At 38.6% G+C, this 16887-nt stretch overlaps 5 protein-coding genes and 1 long non-coding RNA gene across 7 annotated transcripts; 3 read left to right on the forward strand and 3 right to left on the reverse strand.

Annotated features, from left to right (window-relative positions):
- The first annotated feature begins 1111 nt into the window (after positions 1-1111).
- LOC107224157 (RRP15-like protein) lies at positions 1112-3906 on the forward strand. The gene is made up of 4 exons (XM_015664101.2): positions 1112-1349; positions 1540-2074; positions 2150-2363; positions 2462-3906. The coding sequence occupies exons 1-4, from the start codon at positions 1295-1297 to the stop codon at positions 2594-2596; spliced, it is 939 nt and encodes a 312-aa protein (XP_015519587.1). The 5' UTR covers positions 1112-1294; the 3' UTR covers positions 2597-3906.
- Positions 2841-10094, reverse strand: LOC107224173. Its single transcript, XM_046737367.1, has 4 exons — positions 9215-10094; positions 5132-5476; positions 4820-5057; positions 2841-4733 (listed from the first exon to the last, which is right to left on the reverse strand). The coding sequence occupies exons 2-4, from the start codon at positions 5469-5471 to the stop codon at positions 4127-4129; spliced, it is 1185 nt and encodes a 394-aa protein (XP_046593323.1). The 5' UTR covers positions 5472-5476; positions 9215-10094; the 3' UTR covers positions 2841-4126.
- LOC107224158 (60S ribosomal protein L23a) lies at positions 6227-13902 on the forward strand. Its single transcript, XM_015664102.2, has 5 exons — positions 6227-6296; positions 12206-12274; positions 12734-13008; positions 13252-13379; positions 13567-13902. The coding sequence occupies exons 1-5, from the start codon at positions 6242-6244 to the stop codon at positions 13826-13828; spliced, it is 789 nt and encodes a 262-aa protein (XP_015519588.2). The 5' UTR covers positions 6227-6241; the 3' UTR covers positions 13829-13902.
- On the forward strand, positions 7986-10403 carry LOC124294007. The gene is made up of 2 exons (XR_006903898.1): positions 7986-8128; positions 8838-10403. It is a non-coding gene; the product is annotated as an uncharacterized LOC124294007 (long non-coding RNA).
- Positions 10238-11953, reverse strand: LOC107224160 (lysophospholipase-like protein 1). Of its 2 annotated transcripts, none has more exons than XM_015664105.2 (5): positions 11750-11953; positions 11417-11541; positions 11088-11348; positions 10683-10972; positions 10238-10569 (listed from the first exon to the last, which is right to left on the reverse strand). In XM_015664105.2, the coding sequence occupies exons 1-4, from the start codon at positions 11847-11849 to the stop codon at positions 10742-10744; spliced, it is 717 nt and encodes a 238-aa protein (XP_015519591.1). In that variant the 5' UTR covers positions 11850-11953; the 3' UTR covers positions 10238-10569; positions 10683-10741. The 2 variants fall into 2 exon arrangements, with proteins under 2 accessions (XP_015519591.1, XP_046593330.1); XM_046737374.1 differs by having other exon boundaries at positions 11417-11562.
- Positions 13903-14064: 162 nt separating the features above from the next.
- LOC107224176 (probable tRNA (uracil-O(2)-)-methyltransferase) lies at positions 14065-16741 on the reverse strand. The gene is made up of 4 exons (XM_015664129.2): positions 16483-16741; positions 16272-16364; positions 15107-16179; positions 14065-15048 (listed from the first exon to the last, which is right to left on the reverse strand). Exons 3-4 carry the CDS (start codon positions 16067-16069, stop codon positions 14155-14157), a joined length of 1857 nt encoding a protein of 618 aa, XP_015519615.2. The 5' UTR covers positions 16070-16179; positions 16272-16364; positions 16483-16741; the 3' UTR covers positions 14065-14154.
- Positions 16742-16887: the final 146 nt, after the last annotated feature.

Below are 16887 nucleotides of genomic sequence, written 5' to 3' on the forward strand. Positions count from 1 at the left end.
TAATAACGCTCCACCGGCCATGTGATTTTTTACTGACGTTGCCGGTTAACATGAACGATTTTATCCTGGGCTCTTTTTTCCCCCCACTTAGGGCTTTTCAAAAATTTACAAAAGATTCAGGTCATGAGTTTCTGAAGCCTAATTGATATTCTAATAGTTTGCATTACGAAATTTTCATTTTGTTAATTAGCAGAAATGGTTAAACAATGAAAAATTTTCTAGACACTGGTTGGTGTGAAAGTCAGGGTGGATGATATCGTCCATGTTGGCCAATGGAAGGTTAATTCCACACAATAACACAAGAATAAAAATTTTCTATTTGAATCTACGGAATTTACAAAATACAGTTTGAGGATAAAATTCCCATCACTAATTATCGATACGATTGTTTTTGTGTTCCATTTCTTATTTTATTCTCGTCATTTGTTACTCTAATTTTAATTTTTCAATTATAAAGACCAGTCCTATGTACAAGCCATTTTACTTGCCTTTTTAGTTTTTTATTAGCGTGTATAAAACATTGTAAATAATATTGTGCTGGTCAATTAATATAAACGAAATTAACTGTGCTAATCAACTTTTGTGACAATCGAAGAGTTCCATTAATTGAACATTAATATTCCTGTAACCATTGGTGGTCAGAAATTAGGACACGGGGAAGAAGCTGATTTAAGAACCAAACCAGTGCAACTTTCGAATGGCACCTGGCTTTAGTTTTTCCATTTAGTAATTCATAATAATGAAAACTTGAAGAACCGTATAAAAATTTGTACAAACATTGTAGAGAAATCCTTTCACCTCTCGAAAAGCACAAGAAAACTTTACAGCGAGCATTAATTGTCCCTTGTAAGATTCTTGCAAATATTTGAAATAATATATCATTTATAGTGCATTGAGCAGCATATTGAGGTGAAAATAATTTTTTTAAAAAATAACCTAATACACCGCACTTTATTATTAACATTATTGAGATGAAATTATTTGTTATTTACGTAGAACATATGCCTTGCCTTAATATACCCAATCTGAAAATCACGAAAAATACATCCGATCAACAAATAGTGAAACAAACATAGTGTACAAACGTCATTTTACTGGATACATCTTCGTAACATCACTCGTCATAAATCTCATTCGAACTACGCGAAATACACATTTTGAGCACATATCGAAAATGGTCGATAGCGATTGTCAACTTCACGTGGTTAAAACAGACTGAGGTTAAAACAGGCGTCGGTGCGCGCGTGAGTGTCGTACGATTAAATTTGAGAATTAGGTCTACATCATTAAAACGATGATAGCGTTAGAAACGGTTGAAAGAATGAATAGGTCGCCTAAAAAACCAAAAGGTAAGGTTCTTATCGTCAACCGTTCGCTCAAATCGTATCAATAAAAACAAGCATGTTTTTAGGTTATAAATATTTTATGTACACAATGCAAACTGCTTCGAATTATACATCAAACTCAATGAAATAGTTGAAGTACAACATTTTATCATTTTGAACGTCTGGCCTAATAGCAATTTTTTGTTTATTCTAGTTGAAATACAATTCGCTAACGACAGGGCTGAATCGTCGGATGATGGGGACGTTGACTCGGGTCGGGAAACTGAGGAAAATATGGTCGAGAGTGCGGATGAAGGTGACATAGAAGATGCATCGGGGAGTGATGAGGTGGAATCAGGCTCTGCGGAAGAAGAGGATGATTCGACCGCACCAAATTCTAATAGCGATGATGACAAATCCAAAGGAAACCCCGGGTGGGCAGACGCGATGAAGAAGATATTACGAACAAAAAAGCCCAAGCGCAAGACAAGCATAGTTTTGTCAAAGGCGAAAAAATTGTGCGACGTAGTACCGAAATCAAAAATAGTTAGCCCTGGTTTTGAAGTCGATGGAAATGAGGAGACTGTTACAGAAGAACCATCAAAAAAATTGAAGACAAGCCAAGATAAGAGAGAAAAAGAGGCGGAACATGGTATGAGGAAAAGAAGAGAGGTAGATCTTGGAATTAGGGTAAAACCTACGCCCCTTGATAGGGACCGAGAAAAAACATTACAGAAAATAGCGACAAAGTAGGTTTTTTAGCGGTTGAACAATTTTATGTTCTACTTGAAAGTAGCGCTACAAAGTTTTACTGTCTGTTTCAGGGGTGTAGTACAATTATTCAACGCTGTACGCCAACAGCAAAAGGATATCGAGAAACGTTTGGAAGAAGCCGGACCACTGGAAAGGAAACGTGAAATGGTTTTGAAAAATATTGACAAACGGGCATTCTTAGATGTTCTTATGGGTGGTACTAAAAGCATCTCCGTTGACGGTCCAGTTAAAACTGAAAACCAAAACGACATGCAAATGGAAAAGGTAACCTGTTTTCAAATGTCGATGTATTTGTCTGAATTACGTCAGCCAAATCGCCTGTGTACCGAATTCTAAGATATTTCTTTTCACGTTTGTTAAAGGGTGATGAGGAAAAAACTTGGAATGTGCTGAGGGATGATTTCATGATGGGAGCGAAGTTGAAAGATTGGGACAAAAATGCAGAGGACGACGAAGCTGATTCGTCCGCCCCCGAAGAAATGGACAGCGATGATTAAGTCTCCTAAATTGTGAACAGTTAATGAAGAACACCAAGGCTCGTATCAAATTCGAATAAATAATACTAATCAAAATCTTGACGCCGCAGGAACAGTGTACAATGATGAAATAGAATTTCCTTCGTCAACCAGTAAGTCGAGTATTTACAAAGATGAAAATATATTTACAAAAAAAAAAAACCACTCAATATTGAAAAGAAATGTACACCAATTCTTTACAAGGTATACTATCACTATTTGTACAAACGTTTGCAGTTTGATTTTATTGTGTGTATGTATAATATAGTACAGCTAGATATTAAATATTTAATATACATAATTATTTTATTCTCGTCTTAATAATTGTAACATCATGATGAACATTAAAATCGTTACATTTCTCAGATTACGCTTGAATCGGGTATATTTACTTTTCTGGTAACAGACCATTCGATTGCACGAGTTGCCCATTCTCATACTTTCATGACTTCGAAACTTGAAATGACGTAAAATCAACCATTCAGCCCCGACTAATCAACTGTTCGACCGAAAGATTATTTGATTCGTGGAATACGATCAATAAGTTCAGCCACATCTTCACCCAAGTGAAACACGAGCATGATACATTTTCCAAACAGAAATGCCTATACGACAATCTTTTCAGACCTCGAGTCATTCATCATCAATCGCGCAAAACTGATCATACAGATGCTTGTAAATGTACAATTACATTCATGCATGTATCATTCTTCTCTCATCAGCTAAAACGAAGAGCAATAACTGTACAGATTTTAACTCTCGGATTTCGAAATGCACACGGTTTTCATTCTACGAAGCTGTTTCCTATTAATTGAATGATGGTCAACCAGGAACAACTCCTGAGTATCTACAAATACCATTATGTGGATGAATTTATGTGTGTACCTATTATTTCTAAGTGTATTCAAATGCGTATACCTATATATTATGTTATGGACTGTCGCTTAATGAAATACCAAAATATATTTTTGTATATTTCACAATATTGTTGTAGCTACCATCACTCTCTCGTGGAAATGAAGTTATTCTGCGAGTACTATCGACCACCTCTGCGTTCACAATGTGTTCGTAATTTATACTCTACTGCATTGGATTCATGTGTCTGACCCAGAAACAAAGCACGACACAGCCTAACGAGTATGCAACTCGGTATACAGAACAGCTATGATGTTTGCAGTATTGCAGTTTGCACACAATCAACAAACGCTGTTCAAATTCATACGTAATATGCGGTTTCCAGCGATGATGTGTGCGGAAAGTAAGATAAAAGGAGAAAAGTACAATCGATTCAGTCTACGAAAGAAAAATATCAGGTACCTTGTACCTCCGAACAAACTTTCGGCGTTCATCAAGGCCACTCTCGCCCTTGTACGATGAAATGCAACGGGCACTTTGGATGTTTTTGCGCTCTCTTTCGGTAATATGATAATCAATATGGGTTATATAATCTCATAATAAATATTAAATTCAATGCAATAATATCGATTGTTCATCTTTTTTTTTCTTCTTCGCTCACACTCTGCTCTCTCGAATATCAGGTAGTGTACCAAAGTCTCCTGCAGGCTCTCCCTCGTCGGAGGAACCAGGTTCCGAAAAAACCGGTCTATGATCGTATCTCGCATCGCTACTCGGCGAAGAGTAACGATTCCTCAATGATTCCGCGACTCCGGCAGAGTTGTTGCCCAAGTTTTCGTTAACATAACTTAAGCTGCTAACGTCTAACTGACGATCACTAATTTGTATCTCAGTTTCGTTGTGAACAATGTTACGAAAACTTTCGTTGCTACCTTCGTTACGAAGTACGTAATTACCTTCGACCTCGCGGTCGTAACCGTGAGACCCGATCATGCCAGTGGATATTGTATAGGCGTCCAAATTAACGTCGGCGTAATACTCGTCCAGTGGATTATCCGTCAAAGTTGGATTTCTAGTAACATTTTGCTGTGGAAAATTCGGCGTGGAAAAACTGCCAATACCACCGTAATAAAAATTATTCCCCTGCACGTTCGCTGGGTTCTCAATAACACGCGGCCGCGTTTCCAGCGTCTGCATTTCGATTTCTTCTTTCCCGTCCTGAGCAAACTCTTGCACGTCCAACTCGTAGGGGAGGTTTCCGAACCTGAAATATTGCATAATACGTTTAAAAAACGACTTCCTGCAGTTGATACGAGAAAAATTAATCTAACCACGTATACACCATCCCACCTATGCAAGAGTATGTCCGAGTAGGACGGTGGCATATCTCCTTCGTCCTTTCCGTATATACTCTCGTAGGTAGGCGGAGCGAAGCAGCCTCCCAAAGAACCGAGGCTCTCCTTGCTCGGCGTTTCGGCATCCATCTCCATTATACTGCCCTGGCTGCTCCTGAGTTGGTGCCGGTTCAAACTCCTGGGATTCCGCTGAGCTCGAATAACGCTCTCCCCGAGCTCAACGAGATCCAAACCTTCGAAAGACCGTTGGAAAAAATATTTACTTCGTTCTATTTTTGCCTCCGCAAGCTTATAAAATATAAATTACCCGTGGTGTCTGCTTGGAACTGCGTAAAAACAGTCCCGTCAACGACCAGCATTCTACCGTGTGGAAGGAGGATGATCGTCGGCGTGGCGACCATGGCTTGATCCGTGCTACCAAACCGTGGATCCGGTTCCGGATCCTCGAGGCGACAGCAGCAGTGCTTTTTGCACAAAGACCTGCAAAACGGAGCGCCCCAACAGCAGTAGGCAAATATGAAGCAAAGAACGGCCAGCATGACCAACAACGCCGCGACGCCCTGACCCTGCTGAGCGGCGGCGAGACCCGGACCTCCCGCAACTCCGACGCCGACGCCGAATCCTCCGCCACCGCTGCTGCTGCTCATCTCACCTGAAATTCGAAAGAGATATTTTAGCTTTCTGTTCGTTTCCTCGTTCTGAAGTAAACACCGGGAGGATTCCTTGAGAGTTAACGATGCGGACGATGCTTCGCCGGCAAATAGGCAACCGAAGTTACAATTCATCCGTTTGCCGGCGAAACGTCATTTGCATCGTTAACTCTCAACGAAACCTCCGGGTATGCACTTCGATACTGCAGTATAAATTGTCACGTATTTGATGTCAGTTTCATGCACCAGAATTCAATAAGGATTATTCACATTTCGTAACGCATTAAATTTAAAATAACAAAATGTGATTGGTTCAATGTGTTCGTGGTCGCGAAGGACACTTTCGAACGTCATTTGTTTACCGTAACCTCTTTGGACTAATCACGTGACGTCTGACAATTATTGGCACCCTCCTGCAGACCGCTGAAATACCATCGCACATGTGTTGGTCGGTACACATGCATAAATAATAATTATGTACCACATACGGACGTCCGTAGTTGTTTTTTTTTTTTTGTTTAAAGCAAAATTCTCGTAACGGCGTGATCGAATTTCACCTTGACCCCTGATCTCAAACCGCAATGCGGTTCAAATGTAGCACCGTATAGAGACACGTGGGTACAATGAACAAGTATCAAAAGCGCCAAATGTCTATGTGCCAGTGTTGCTGATAAACTAAACTTGCGCACCTATTTTCGCAAAGCGGAATCGTGGTACGTTTCGAAAATTTGATCGAATAACACGGAACCTGGAATACGAAAATTGAAATGGAGAATAAAAATAGACTGCTCGTCACTAGCTCCGAATATTGTCTGACGTGTGAACAAGCCGAAAACACATCGATGGTGTACGAACCTAATCCAACCAACAATGAGACCCATGTATATACCTATCCCTATGAACACACGAGGGGTTAATGAAATTTACTTATGGCATTGATTCAGCCCCCATGATGAAATTCATTGTACCGTGTATACATACTGACGAGAATTCGGAATAGCTGCATTAGTACAATATTAACATTATCTTTGGACCGCGTGTTACGTGAAATTCAAATGTAGGGCATTGTGCGTTTGTTTCAATCTATATCTATACACGTTTCGTGTAATTCTACGCCTAACGATAAGTGAATCTTACGCAGGTTGAAGTTATTGGTAACGTTATCATAATGAATAATTGGGAAAAAATGACTAATATTTTCTCATCTTTACGAATATATTGAAGGAGCTAAGATCGCAAAACATGAGTATGTTTTGTTATATTACGGTTGACTGAATTTCAAACAGTTCGAAAATAATGATTTTTCCTCGGCGCGAATCGTTACCCGGTAACGTTACTAACTTCAACATGATCGAATCTTCGGGCTAATTTTGATTCCTTCGCTTTTCATTAGATCGTTCACTATACGCCTGCAGGGAGAGATTACATTACGAGTGAAAGTGACTATTGTGTCCAATGTCGACGACTGTGATACGTGAGTCGATTATCTGATCGGCTTTCTTAAAATGTTTGCAATTGCTGGACATCGCAAGTCTCATTACGCTATGTTGTACATACGTAGATACATAAGTACAATAATTATTTTACGCATAAGACAAGAATGGGCGAGAATTATGGCGTGGGTGGTTACCAATTAATTCTACTAATGTAGAAATTCCGCATAATCTGTAGTCTGCGAAGAGTCGACGGACGCTTCGTAAAAATGAGGCTGAAGTTAGTAACGTTAATGTAACAAAATATCAGGGAATAAATCGCGTTTTCTTTTTCATGGTTTACTAAATTTCCTATGTGATTCCTTAATGTTCCAAGTAAAGATTTTTTCTAAATATGCATCGTTACGATAACGGTGGGCCAACTTCATCATCATTCGTAAAAGGAATTATAGTGGAGCAACATTTGTTGGAAATTTACGAGATTGAAGTTAGCAACGTTATCCTAACAAAACATTGGGTTATAAATCACTATTTTCTTAATTTTACAATAATTTTTATGCAACTAAGATTTTGAAATATGAGCGAGTCTTGTTTTATTACGGTTTACTGAATTTCAAAATTGCGAAATAACGGTTTTTTTTCGGCATGAATCGTCGCGATAACGTTACCAACTTCGTTGACTGAAAGATATTCTTCAGTCAAAGCTAACTTCAATATGATGGAAATTTAAACCGACCGCGTTATCGTTCGTGAACGCTGGTATTGTTCCGCAGAATATTGATTATATCGTCTCGTTGTCGTTTCAAGTGACAATTGTAAGAAAAAATCAACCTGACAACTAAACATATCATGAGTTAACGCTGAACGGTTAGAATGCCGTTAATAATTTAAAATTAATATACATACCTATTCGTGATATACTATGTGACATTTATTATTATCTATTAATCAGAATATTTCGCTTCAGGGTGCGGGAACTGAGACTTTCAGAGTTATGAAATTACTAATTCAGGTTAACACATACTTGGTCACGATAATAGATTAGTTAATAAATTATACGGACTTGGTGGGGTCATACGGTTTGTTTACAATATTACAATCGACAGCTGTCGTTCCTAACACGGTTTCATAATGATCAATCGATATTCAGACGCATATTGTGATTCTGTTGCTGCTGCGTTTCTATTATTGATTCATTAAGATTTTCCGGGCGTTAGAAAGGTAATAATTCATTCAAACTTTTGTCCGTGATCAGAATCATAAATATATTACGATCTATAGCGAGGCAAAATAACATAAAACACAAACTAGGCAGAAATCAGTATTAATAATGAATGCACATATTATACATAGCTGGGTTAATTAGCAATTCACCCGTAGAACAAAGAAAATTGTTATTCGCACTTTAATCATATAAATCGATAATACAAACAGGCGCGTATCATATTCTTCGGAGAGAAATGAAAAATCTATGCGTGTAAGAATTGTAAATGTTGTTAGTAATCAGAATTTATCGTATCAGTAATGTCAATATGATCCCTTTGCTTTAACAGACCTTTCACCCTCACGATTATCACTCGCGATTCACTACACTTTGAAATTCTAACTATCTTTCTTCCTTTCTTTGTCTCTTTATCAAGCTAATTCGTAATCCAGATTTAAATAAAAAAAATTTTTAAATTCGTTTTATGACCTAATGACTGATAACACTACGTCGAACTCTATGTCCTGCATATAGTTTATACATATATAACATCATACTGTAAAAAAGGCTCACAGATAAGAAACAAACATATGCAGAGAAAATATATATATATATATATATATATACATATATATATATGCAGAAAACACAGCTGGCGAGTTTGCGATCGAAGATTATGTGTTAGTTTTAACGCGCTCATAATTTCAGTTGTACTTTGATTTACAGAAGGCGTTGAAATTAGGCAGATTGTCTGAAAAATGATTAAAGCACAATTTCTTCCCTTCGCACCCTTTTGACAATCAGCTGTCCTGCAACTTTTTACACGAGTTACGACGATATGGAATATCTAAGATGTCAGCTGAACGAAGTCCATGCGCAGTACTTTCATCACGTATAACATTATACATCCATACATGTCTGATAATAAGAGAACAAGGAAAAATTATGATATTTTAACACGTTTACGATGAAAGAAAATTGAATTTCAACGCTTACAACACCTCGGGTTAAAACTAAACCCTCGAGTCTGATGGGTAGTAAAATTTTCCGAATAATGCGCAATAGCATGCGGAGTGAGAAAATGAGGAATATAAATCACTCACCTCCTCGATTATCTCTACAAACACTCGAATATTACTCCTCTAGGGGTGGAGGCTTCCCCTTCATGGTATCAGGGCTAATTCCCCGGAGGAAGGGATCCTGTTACATGACGCAACCCGGAAACAGCCGCGTCTTAGGCCCGGTTCCCGAGCTGATGGGGGATGTTTTCTTACAAGGGATCCAAGGGATCGGAAATCAAAGACCGGAATCCAGAGCTACCACAGGCCGCAGCCACCACCGACTACCGACTGACGAACCAAGCCGTTTGGAGTCGCGACTACGTCCAACTGCGTCGTCGTCGCGGTATTTTGGAATGGTGGTAGTTTCGCGGTGGCGTCGTTGGTCGATCGCCGTCCCTTTCCTTTTTCCTCGGCGGTGAACCGATGTCGTTTCTCCTCTTCGTTTCGTCGACGAGACGTCTCGACGCCGGCGTCGTCCCCCTCCGTAATTTTCCATCCCTATTTACCACTTCGCGCAGGGGTCGATTTCTTTTGTTGTCCTCGACGATGTAGAAAGGAGCGCCAAACTCCCGATTAATCATCGTGTTGAGGGTATAGTTAATTAGTAATTTGATTGAATAAATAAATAAATAACTTGTTTATCATTCGGTAACAATTGGCTTCTTTTTTTCTTATGCAACTTCGACGTATTTTTTAATATCACCTATCCGTGTTGGTAATCAGAACACTCGTTATGCGGTCATCTTCATTTTCGCGATGCGGGTTATTTTGTAATTACATACACCGATGATTTGTCAAATTTATCATTGAACAAATTGCGCAACAGATTGATTCAAGATGCCATATTATACCAAAGCCAAGTTTGAACAGCTCTGTTGAATACTCTACGTGATTTTAATGTTGAAAACCAACTGGCTGTATTTAAACGAGCAGCCGCTCTGAGGCGCGATAAATTTATAACGTGAACGTGAGCGATTTTCGTAATATCTTTACTCACACTGAAATTTTCACTTCTACGGTTTGCCAACTGTTTCGCAGTTTAAAGACATTGAAAAATACGACAGATTATTGAAACGACATGTAATATATTGCTGTACATGGTTGGTATAGTGTTTGGAAAACCCGATTTAATCCTATTTTGTCTATCATTCGTAGCTACTATGTACACAGCTGTTGCTCCTCCTAGAATATTTCACAGAAAATTCTATGTACAATCGTATAAATGCATAAATGCATAAACCAAAATGAGTAATAACAAAAGGACTTGACGAATATTTATAAAAATTGTGATACTCTTCAAGGTGCAAGTTTATATTTTTTCCTGTCTGTAAGATTGCGAGGTGCAAGAAAGTTAATGCTTTTCCTTGTATTGATGTAAAATATCACGATCCTTGAGTCTGAAACAGATAAAATGAACTGTAATTGACGAAATTAAAATATTTTCGGATGGGAATTAAACTTTGAGTTCTTTGTTAACATTTGCATCTAGTTATAGTATTTTTTTCCTTACTTTAAACTCTCTTCCACTATGTCGACGGATTCAGGTTTATTTGTAAAATAATGAGATTCTTAGGAGGATTCTTCTGGAATAACATTGAGCAACCATTCTTTGAACTTCTGAACTTCAAGTTTGGTTAGTTCATGATACGCATTTTTTAATGGTACAAATTCCCCCTTTACACCTAACTCTGTAAGAAGTTTGAATGTTTCCTCGCCCCATTCAATAGGAACTAAATCGTCACGTACACCATGAAATTGTAAAAGCGGCGGAGTGCTTCCAGTAGTGGCAGTCTTCAAAGCCTGTAAAAGATTAAATTGAAGTTATTGAACGATTTGGCGACAGTGAAAGAGCGTAGGATATACCAGAGATTATAAATAACTGAGTAACTTATTCTCGCAGTAATTACTTTCATACTTCATAAACTAAAGAGTTGTCATTTAAAAAAGATGACATGGCACAGCACCCAGCAACCGATGTCCTGTGCCTGTAAGCCATATGTAGCGACAAAGCTCCTCCCATTGAAAAGCCACCGAGAACTATTCTGTTTACGGGTATTCCGCAAGCAATTTCTTTCTCCAATATTCCCGACACTTCGGAGCACATAGAATCGATCGAAGCCTGTAGTTCCGGGGCAGACTTTGATATTGCCGAACGATCGAACCAAACATTGCTTGGCTGAAAACGGAAGTAGTGTTAAACGATGCTTTGAAAAGAAGGGTCGTTGATCTAGATCAAGCTATCACCTCTCCGTTATTGGGGGTGTACGGCTGAAGTGGTGCAGTAGGATAGACGATCTTAATGTGAGGAAATTTGAGTTCCTCTTTATTTAAAAGCTTTATCCAATCCTTCACATTGTTTCCCGTATCTCCTGGAAGGAAATACATTCATGCTGTAAAATAACAAGTAATACTAAGCATAGCTAGGAATCTCATGAAAATATTTCAGCCTTAGTTGTAAGTGGATCGATAGAGTACAATATTAAAAAAGCAATTCGCGGTACGCAGGTAATGATTCAGCTTAATAAGATTTGAGGTTAGACAGTTTGCATCGTATTCCGGCTTTGAGATAATTATTACCTGAACCGTGAAAAAAAATCAATGTAGCAGTATGATTGGCTGTGGCTTGAATCGTATGCAATTTAGATATTCTTGTCGCTGCTGCCATGACGTTGATCATTAGTAAATAAAAATCCAAAGTAATTTACGTCCGAACAATACTAATTGATCAAAATTGATAATTGATTAACCAGCCATTGATGCTCATCCTTTGTATTGTGTAACATCTGATTGGCGAATGTTTTTGACTAGCCAAGTAGCGCGCGAAAATTCCACATCAAATGCATCGCACCTGTTCAAATGTGACAGTAGTGAGAATAAATTGGCGCAATAAATAAATTTCCTAATCAACCCTGGACATAAAACGTAATTTATCAAGTTATCACAACTTTTTACGTCAGTCGTGCATTTCAACCAGTCAACAACTCTTGCAGTCGAAGCATTTCAGAGAGTTTAGAAAGCGACAATCAGCGCCGTCTCTTCCGTTCGGTGTTCTTGTTCTTTTCATCAAAATGGCTCCGAAACCGAAGCCCACGGAAAAACCAAGTAAGAATTTACCTTATTTATGGTTAATAACGTATGCGTTGCGAATGGACTATGCGACGGTTTTGAAAAGAATTTTTTCTCAGATACGAATGCGCATCGGTAGATGTTTAAATACGATCAAATCGAACGCGAAAGATATACTGACAAATATTCCTCCACGCGGTCGTTCGTTTCCAGCCACATGGTAATTCTTGAGGTGTTGTTTATGTAGTTTAGTTAAAAGAAAAATCCGGTCAACGCGACTCTTGTTCAATATCAGTTCGACCCAAAAATCAAGATCACAGACTATCGTGCTTAGGCATCATGAGGCGGTACTTCCTAACCCTCAAATCATACGTCATTTACTGATCACATTAGAGACAAAATCCACCATCTCCTTGCCAACATTATACGAACTCAAATCGTCCGATATTATATCCCGGAAACAACGTATATCTAATATATTTGCAAATTTTCCAGGCAAGCCTGCCGAGAAGAAGGCAGAGAAGAAGACGGAAAAGAAGCCAGCTGCGGCTGCTTCGACATCGAAGGTTACTAAGCCAGCAGCCAAACCTGCTGCGAAGAAGCCAGCGAGTGCTAAGCCTCCTGCCAAAGCTGCTGCTAAGCCTGTTGCTAAACCCGCAGCATCCAAGCCAGCTATCGCCAAGCCGAAGAAGAATGCTTCAAAAAAGACTCCCAAAGGTGGGAAGGCTCCTTCCAAGCCAGTGCAGAAGGCTCTTAAGGCCCAAAAGAAGGTAAGATATGTGGAATTAGAATGTGTGAACGAATCGTTCCTTTTCTTCGATGATGATGTCTATCAGCATAGTCTAAACTTTGTTTATGATTATAATACATGATGATTCATGTGTGGGAATCTCTTTGAGAATGCATGAAAACAAAATTTTATACACAGAACTGATTAAACGCTTACTTAACTTTTATAATAATGTTTCAGTTCGTTATGCAGTATCATTGATCTTAATTTTTTCTCTTCTTAGATCTTGAAGGGTGTACACGGTTCCCGTGTTCGAAAGATTCGCACATCGGTGCACTTTCATCGGCCAAAAACATTCAGGCCGCCGAGAAATCCCAAGTATCCACGCAAATCTGTGCCCAACAGAAACCGGTAAGTGCTTTACTTTTTCTCCAGCAATTTGTCTCAGCCTTTTGATGATGATTTTTCGTGTGGGAATCTCTTTGATATTCATGAAATAGAAAAAAAAAAAAAACACAATTCTGACCAATGTTATTGTAAGAGATCGGTCAATTTACAAATTAAGCATGGTATTCAATGATGTATTCGTCATTTTCAGCATGGATGCTTTCAACATTATCAAGTTTCCGTTAACAACTGAGGCTGCGATGAAGAAAATTGAGGACAACAATACCTTGGTCTTCATTGTCCACACGCGCGCCAATAAATATCACATCAAGTCGTCTGTCAAGAAACTATACGACATTGACGTAGCCAAAGTGAACACTTTAATCAGGCCAGATGGCAAGAAGAAGGCATACGTTCGACTGGCTCGTGACTACGATGCTCTTGATGTTGCTAACAAAATCGGCATCATATAAACACCTTTAATTGTGTACTTGTATAAAATTGAAAAAACACTGTCAAGATAATAAATAAATATCTTCACAGGTCAGTCAAGTTTTTTACCTTTCTTCATACCGTTATTGTTTTTCATGGATCTAAAAATCGCAGAGCAGATATGGATTCTCGTGACTTCTAAAATTTTGAATCGACTGAAAAATTCGGTAAAATCTAAAACTGTTGCCAGGAATCGGGATATTGAAAATTCGGTACATCAACTCACCAGCATATAATATCTAATTTACTTGTCATATTTTTCATGTTAATAAGTAAGAAAACATACATTGGTTCTATTTATTTCCAGTCAGTGTTTGTAGTAACATATCTCCTCATTAAGCGGGCATCCATTAGGGTGATTCAAGTAAAACCAACAAGGCTTTGTCTTCTTTGCAAATTTAGAATTGTTTCGCTTATTTTTTTTCCGCGTTACATCTGTACATGTTCCAGGTACTCGAAACTGAACCTTTCCCTGTATCACTTGAAATATATCACTATTATTTTTCAATAACGTTTGCACGCCTCCGCATTCATTCTTCATTTCTTTCAACGCTTCTTGAGACAACAGTTGCGCAACTTCACTTAATTCTATCTGACCCCCAGCATTCCATTTTTCGTTTGACGATTGTATATCTATCATCCGAACTTTGCACAACAGTCGTTCCGCAACTAAGTTAACTATGTCAGAAATTATTCCTTTGTTAATCTTAGTGCAATTTCTTACTCGTTCTACATTTTCTCTAGGCTTAAAACCTGCTGACCACAAATTTTGATCAGATGGATCAGAAGAATCCGTTATGTTATCTTTTCTACCGTTAGACCTGGCATTGATTAATTCCCGAATAGCAGCTTCTTGTACATCTGTTCTATCCTTAGCATATATCCTGTCCCTACCAATTAGACAAATTCTCTTTGTGGATGGAATTCTTAGTTTATCCATGTCAGTTTTGAAACCACATTCCTCACAAACATTTTTGATATAATTCATGTATTCGAAGTATTGACTCTTAGCTGCGTTATCTCGCTGGTATTTTCGTCCATTAAACTCGTAGGCACAGCAAGGTAGAAGAAAGAATTGACACTGATGAGAACTCCGTGCAGCTATGACAGGTATCCATGGAGTCAGTTCATCTGAATGATTTCCTATCAGCCAATCGGTTTCAGGAAAAAGACTTGATGCCGAAGGTACTATTGTGCGTACCTGAAAAATACTTTGTTAGGCTCTCACTCAAGTTTTGTGCAAATAAATGTCAATATACCTCCAAGCGAGTACTTTTAGGATATAAATCCCAAATTCCCCTCTTTCGTAGGTCGATACCGAGCCCTGGATGCCCTTCGCTGGCCAATATATGTACCAACAAACCATTGCCGCAACCAAGATCAACAAACGATTGCTTCTCCTGAACATTTCTCGTCGTTCTTTCCATCTCCCATATGAGCAAAAGATAAGTTGCGATGGCGATATCTTCGTAGACAAACTTAGCAGAATCAGTATTTTCGGGCCAGATTTTAACCATTGCAGTGCCATATTTTAATTTTAACTTGTTGTACAAAATTGCATATTTCTCAGCAGAAATTAAATTCAAGGAGCCTGATATCAGACTACTACCAGGGCTATCGGAGTTTGCCCACTTCACAAAACGTGGAAAAAATTGGTCCTTCAGCCACTTAAAGCTTGAATCTTTGCAGACGTTTTCATTCCCATCAACATACAGTGAAAGTTTACAAAGTACTGCATCGTGTTCTAACCTGTAGGACCATTTGGGTCCCAGAGATTGCTTAGACTCCTCAATGGAATGAGAAAAAAAGGTGATTCTTCCATTTGCTTTGTCAATGATTGCCAACTTTAGTGTATGGGAAAATTTCTCTGGGTTACGGGGAAGTAATTTTTGAAGGCATATATACGATCCATTGTTTAAGGGATCATCAAGTCCATCACTCAAGAATTCACTGCACGATGCCTCCAACTCCAATGCTAGTGAATGATCTGTTTTGCTAGGGGCTGGACAATTCTTGTACAGTTGTGCAACACTCGCCAGTTTCTCGAACCATTCAGATGAACACATAGATTGAATGTCAGCATTTAACTGGAGAAAAAGTAATTTTTTGGCTGTCAATATTCTGCGATTCACGACATGAGCATTGTCGAGCCATATTTTTGCTGCCTTCCAGAACTCGCAGGTATCAACATTGCCGTGAGAAACTACTGATTCACAATTCATCTTTCTACTCCTATCAAGATTGTTGGCTCGCTATTATAAACAAGGGGCAAAGTGGATGGATGAAATTAGCTTTCAACATCACTTTAGGCTTGTCCAGAATCCTTGGTATACTGAAAAATAAAAATGATAACACTCTTGAAGAGGTAAGTGAAATCTAATAAAATACAGCAATGTCTGTAATGGCAGCTACAGTCAATTCTACCTTGTTCATAATCCATTTTGAGTCTGCGTAAGCTTTCTCTATGATTTCTTTGACCCGTTCGGCGTCTGGTTCATTTGCGTGTTGCTTGAAGCTCTGTAAATAAAAAGCCTGTTGATATTGAGTTCCAATTTCAGGTTATGCCTGATAGTTATAGGAGTTTTTTTATATTGGGTAAATGATAAGAAAACAAGCGCGGAAAATTTATACTAACTTGTTTGACTGAGTGTTTATAATATTCCTGCGCACCCCGAGGAAGCTTGCGGCATTCTCGCATTAAATACTTATACAATTGTTTCGATGAATTGGTTGCAGATCCTCGCAATAATCCACTAACCATTACCATTCTGCCGCAATGTATCGAAGAAACGGCGTGTTTTTCCGCTGGAATAAATCAATTGGAATAAATTTACGTTTACGCAACGGTTATACAAAACGCGTATGTTCCTCGACACGAGACCTCGCGCGTACGTCGCCCCAAAAGAGGATAGTTAGCCGAATAGTTAGACGGTAATCACGAGGAACGTGTCGGAAACGCAGCGGTTGACGAGGATCTAGGTTCATTGTCAATTCATTGTCATCACGTGTGTGCCCTTTGTTGAAAATTTCTTGTCAAGGT

The sequence above is a fragment of the Neodiprion lecontei genome, chromosome 4, assembly GCF_021901455.1.
Source record: "Neodiprion lecontei isolate iyNeoLeco1 chromosome 4, iyNeoLeco1.1, whole genome shotgun sequence".
Classification (NCBI taxonomy): Eukaryota; Metazoa; Arthropoda; class Insecta; order Hymenoptera; family Diprionidae; genus Neodiprion; species Neodiprion lecontei.

Bases quoted from the DNA above. Each gene is read 5' to 3' on its own strand.
- LOC107224173 (XM_046737367.1), bottom strand. From the start codon at position 5,471: ATGAGCAGCAGCAGCGGTGGCGGAGGATTCGGCGTCGGCGTCGGAGTT. The intron at 5,058-5,131 runs GTAATTTATATT...GGTCTTTCGAAG, and splicing joins GTTCCAAGCAGACACCACGG to GTTTGGATCTCGTTGAGCTC. The intron at 4,734-4,819 runs GTGGGATGGTGT...GCAATATTTCAG, and splicing joins TCGGACATACTCTTGCATAG to GTTCGGAAACCTCCCCTACG.
- LOC107224157 (XM_015664101.2), top strand. From the start codon at position 1,295: ATGATAGCGTTAGAAACGGTTGAAAGAATGAATAGGTCGCCTAAAAAA. The intron at 2,075-2,149 runs GTAGGTTTTTTA...TGTCTGTTTCAG, and splicing joins TTACAGAAAATAGCGACAAA to GGGTGTAGTACAATTATTCA. The intron at 2,364-2,461 runs GTAACCTGTTTT...CGTTTGTTAAAG, and splicing joins ACGACATGCAAATGGAAAAG to GGTGATGAGGAAAAAACTTG.
- LOC107224176 (XM_015664129.2), bottom strand. From the start codon at position 16,069: ATGAATTGTGAATCAGTAGTTTCTCACGGCAATGTTGATACCTGCGAG. The intron at 15,049-15,106 runs GTATATTGACAT...AGTATTTTTCAG, and splicing joins CTAAAAGTACTCGCTTGGAG to GTACGCACAATAGTACCTTC.
- LOC107224158 (XM_015664102.2), top strand. From the start codon at position 6,242: ATGGAGAATAAAAATAGACTGCTCGTCACTAGCTCCGAATATTGTCTG. The intron at 13,009-13,251 runs GTAAGATATGTG...TTCTCTTCTTAG, and splicing joins CTCTTAAGGCCCAAAAGAAG to ATCTTGAAGGGTGTACACGG. The intron at 13,380-13,566 runs GTAAGTGCTTTA...CGTCATTTTCAG, and splicing joins TCTGTGCCCAACAGAAACCG to CATGGATGCTTTCAACATTA.
- LOC107224160 (XM_015664105.2), bottom strand. From the start codon at position 11,849: ATGATCAACGTCATGGCAGCAGCGACAAGAATATCTAAATTGCATACG. The intron at 11,542-11,749 runs GTAATAATTATC...ATTTCCTTCCAG, and splicing joins GATTTTTTTTCACGGTTCAG to GAGATACGGGAAACAATGTG. The intron at 10,973-11,087 runs GTATGAAAGTAA...AATCTTTTACAG, and splicing joins ACAACTCTTTAGTTTATGAA to GCTTTGAAGACTGCCACTAC.